Source organism: Gavialis gangeticus, unplaced genomic scaffold (assembly GCF_001723915.1).
Source record: "Gavialis gangeticus isolate Ggan-Ray unplaced genomic scaffold, GavGan_comp1, whole genome shotgun sequence".
In the NCBI taxonomy this organism is placed as follows: domain Eukaryota; kingdom Metazoa; phylum Chordata; order Crocodylia; family Gavialidae; genus Gavialis; species Gavialis gangeticus.
Window position 1 is genome coordinate 443,703 of NW_017729011.1, and position 2,700 is coordinate 446,402.

The 2,700-nt window shown below is 53.0% G+C and overlaps 1 protein-coding gene across 2 annotated transcripts in view; it reads right to left on the reverse strand.

The window, feature by feature from the left end:
* Window positions 1-2,700, reverse strand: part of RRP9 (ribosomal RNA processing 9, small subunit (SSU) processome component, homolog (yeast)) — a 19,031-nt gene that overhangs the window by 3,201 nt on the left and 13,130 nt on the right. For both annotated transcript variants that reach the window (XM_019510326.1, XM_019510325.1), the window contains exons 7-11: window positions 2,655-2,682; window positions 1,759-1,859; window positions 1,024-1,158; window positions 189-251; window positions 30-100 (exon numbers count right to left, since the gene is read on the reverse strand). In XM_019510326.1, the coding sequence (XP_019365871.1) occupies window positions 30-100; window positions 189-251; window positions 1,024-1,158; window positions 1,759-1,859; window positions 2,655-2,682 (398 nt within the window). The remainder of the gene's footprint in view (window positions 1-29; window positions 101-188; window positions 252-1,023; window positions 1,159-1,758; window positions 1,860-2,654; window positions 2,683-2,700) is intronic.

Genomic DNA, 2,700 nt, shown 5'->3' on the forward strand with positions numbered 1-2,700 from the left:
CCAATACGGCTGCTCCAGTCCCTGGGTACCATGGTTACTGTGTGCTTGCCTCACAGTTGCAAGTGGTTTCTTTTTTGAAAGACCCCAGAGGGCAACAGACCTGAAAGAAGAAACAGCTGGTGAGGCCAGAGACAGTGGCCCCAGCGTTTAAAGTGCCAGGATGCCACAGCCCCAGCACATGTACTCACCCATCATCTGCACCAGATACCATGTGCTCCTCATTGATCAGCTGGACACAGTCAATGGAGCCCCTGGGAAGAAAGGGAGCAAGGAAAAGGGACTTTGTTTAGTTTTCCTTTGCTGTTCCAAACTCTTTCCCTGCAGATGCCAGAGCCCTAGACTAGCTTGTTCTGATGCAACTCCTAAAAGGAGAAGGCACTACCTGTGCACAGTGCCAGCTCCCACTGACACACTCAGCATGTTCCTTAAGAGGCCTTCCTAACAGACACTTACACAGAGACACAGCCCAAGAAACACTGGCCTTCCCTCGGTTTTCTCCAAGAAGTGCACATCTCCCCCTTTTTACTGACTGATCCCAACAGACATCTAACTGTGTGTGACCCCCTGTGACTCCCAGTTATGTCCCTGGAATCAGTCCATCTGGCACAGCCTGGCACTGTTCTACTATATGCTGCTCAGACATGGGAACATGGCCAGAGTTCCCAAGACTCTGGAGGCACTCCAGCAAGCTCAAAGCAAAAGTCCCATGAATCGGGTGGTACTGCTGATATAACCAAGGGCTAGCACGTACCATCTGCATCACATGCCACTCAATGGTCAATGCATGTGCTAAAGGAGGATGCTGTAGTCATGACGTCCACCACCCCCAGCTTGAAAGGAACTGAGGGTAATAATGGGCTAATGGGAGTCCAGACCCTCATCCCATCTCTGCAGCATGGCACAGTCAGGGGCACTAAGATGCAACTAGCAGGGAGACTGCTGTAAGAGATGGAGAACACAAGCAGAGCAGACCGCAGGCGTGGCATGCAACCCTAAGCAGGGGCTAGGGCTTCTCAGACCTACTGGTGCCCGTAGAACACAAGCTGAGACTCTTCAGGGATCTTCCAGATGCGGATGGTGCCATCTCTCCCACCTGATGTGACGCAGCATTCCCGACTCAGGCTGTCCAGTCCTGTGATGACATCCTGGTGTCCAAACCTGTGGTCAAATAGGAAGAGGACGGAGTATGAATCCTCAGCCTGCTGTACAACTGTCAGCTCTCATGTATGTGTCCCAAGAGCACCTCAATAATCCAGGGAGCCCAGCTTGGCAGCTTCACCCCTCTCCTGCCAAAGCTCCATGGCCAAGAGAATCTCCTCCCTTCATGGGCATGGCACAGTGGAGGCCTGTTGCATGTGCTCCTGGATTAGCATGGCCTTTGGCTGCACCTTATTGGGCTTATGGGCCAGGCAGTGCTGTGCAGCTCAACTGATGTGGTAAAGAGAGAGCACAGATGTCGAAGGTAGCCACACTAAGGCGCTTGGCACCGAGGCAGGTTTCTGAGCCGCTGGTCACATTCTCAGAACAGGACAACTCAGCAACACCTAAGTATTACACTACTCGTTGGGCAGACGGGCCAAGAGACAGCAGCTTGGGGACCAAATAAATAAGGTGCACCCTGCTGCCCCAATTTTCTGGATGCCCTGCCCATGAATCCCAGACCTGCAAAAGCCCAGCTCTTCATTTCTAGAGCCCCCTTGGAAGCTACTCAGCCTTTTCAGCTCTGCCAGCCCATGGCACAGAGGCCTCAGTTCTCACAGTGTCTCCACATAGGCGTTCTCTGCCACGTTCCAGACTTTGACGGAGCGATCATGTGAGGCACTGTACAGCTGGTGCGTGCCTTTCCGAAACGACAGGCCCTATGTGCAGGAGAGAAAGAGGACAACTAGCAGCAAGCGAGATAAGCAGACTGGCACAAAAGCAGACAGGACTGCAGTATGGAGCAATTGTCAGTGGGTCAGCATTCCCCAGGGCACAGGCACACCAATGCCCCAGCCCACCAGTGTCCATCCTCTCCAAGGCCAGGAAGTGCTCCCAGAAGTTAACAGTATGAGCTCATCAGGGCATTCGGAACAGGGGCACATTCAGCTCCTCAACCCTCCAAGGGACTAAGCTGTCAAGCACACAACACATGTTCCCAGGGAGAAAGACAAGCTCAAAATGAGGCAAGCCAGGCAGCTTGGGTTCAAACAGGAGACCAACTCAGAATGTAATTCTCCAAGAGGACAGACCGCACTGTGAGAAGGTCCAGAAGCAACTGCCTTCCCACCCCACTACACTCAGCCCTTCCTCATTTTCCAAGAGCCTCTCCTGTAACTAAAACAACAGAGGTCCCATAGAGACAAGGCATCCCGAGGCACAACCTAGAGAAACAGGGGTCTTAGCCAGGGGTGGGCAATTATTTGAGCCAAAAGAGCACTTAAGGAGTTTTGGTGAGCTGTTGTAACCTTGGTCAGTACCAAGCCCCCTCCCCTAGCCCGCAACAGGCCAAACTTCCCCAAGTGACTCTGCTCTAGGGCCCAGCTCTGCACTGACACTGCCCAGCAATGTCAGGGTCAGTGGGTTGGGTCCAGGTGCTAGAAGCTGCCTGTACCCAAAACCATTTTTCATACAGACCCTCCCTCCCCCCAACAAGCCTCTCCCATCACACTCACCGATACAGCATCTCGATGTCCAGTGAATGTATAAAGGTGCTTGCAG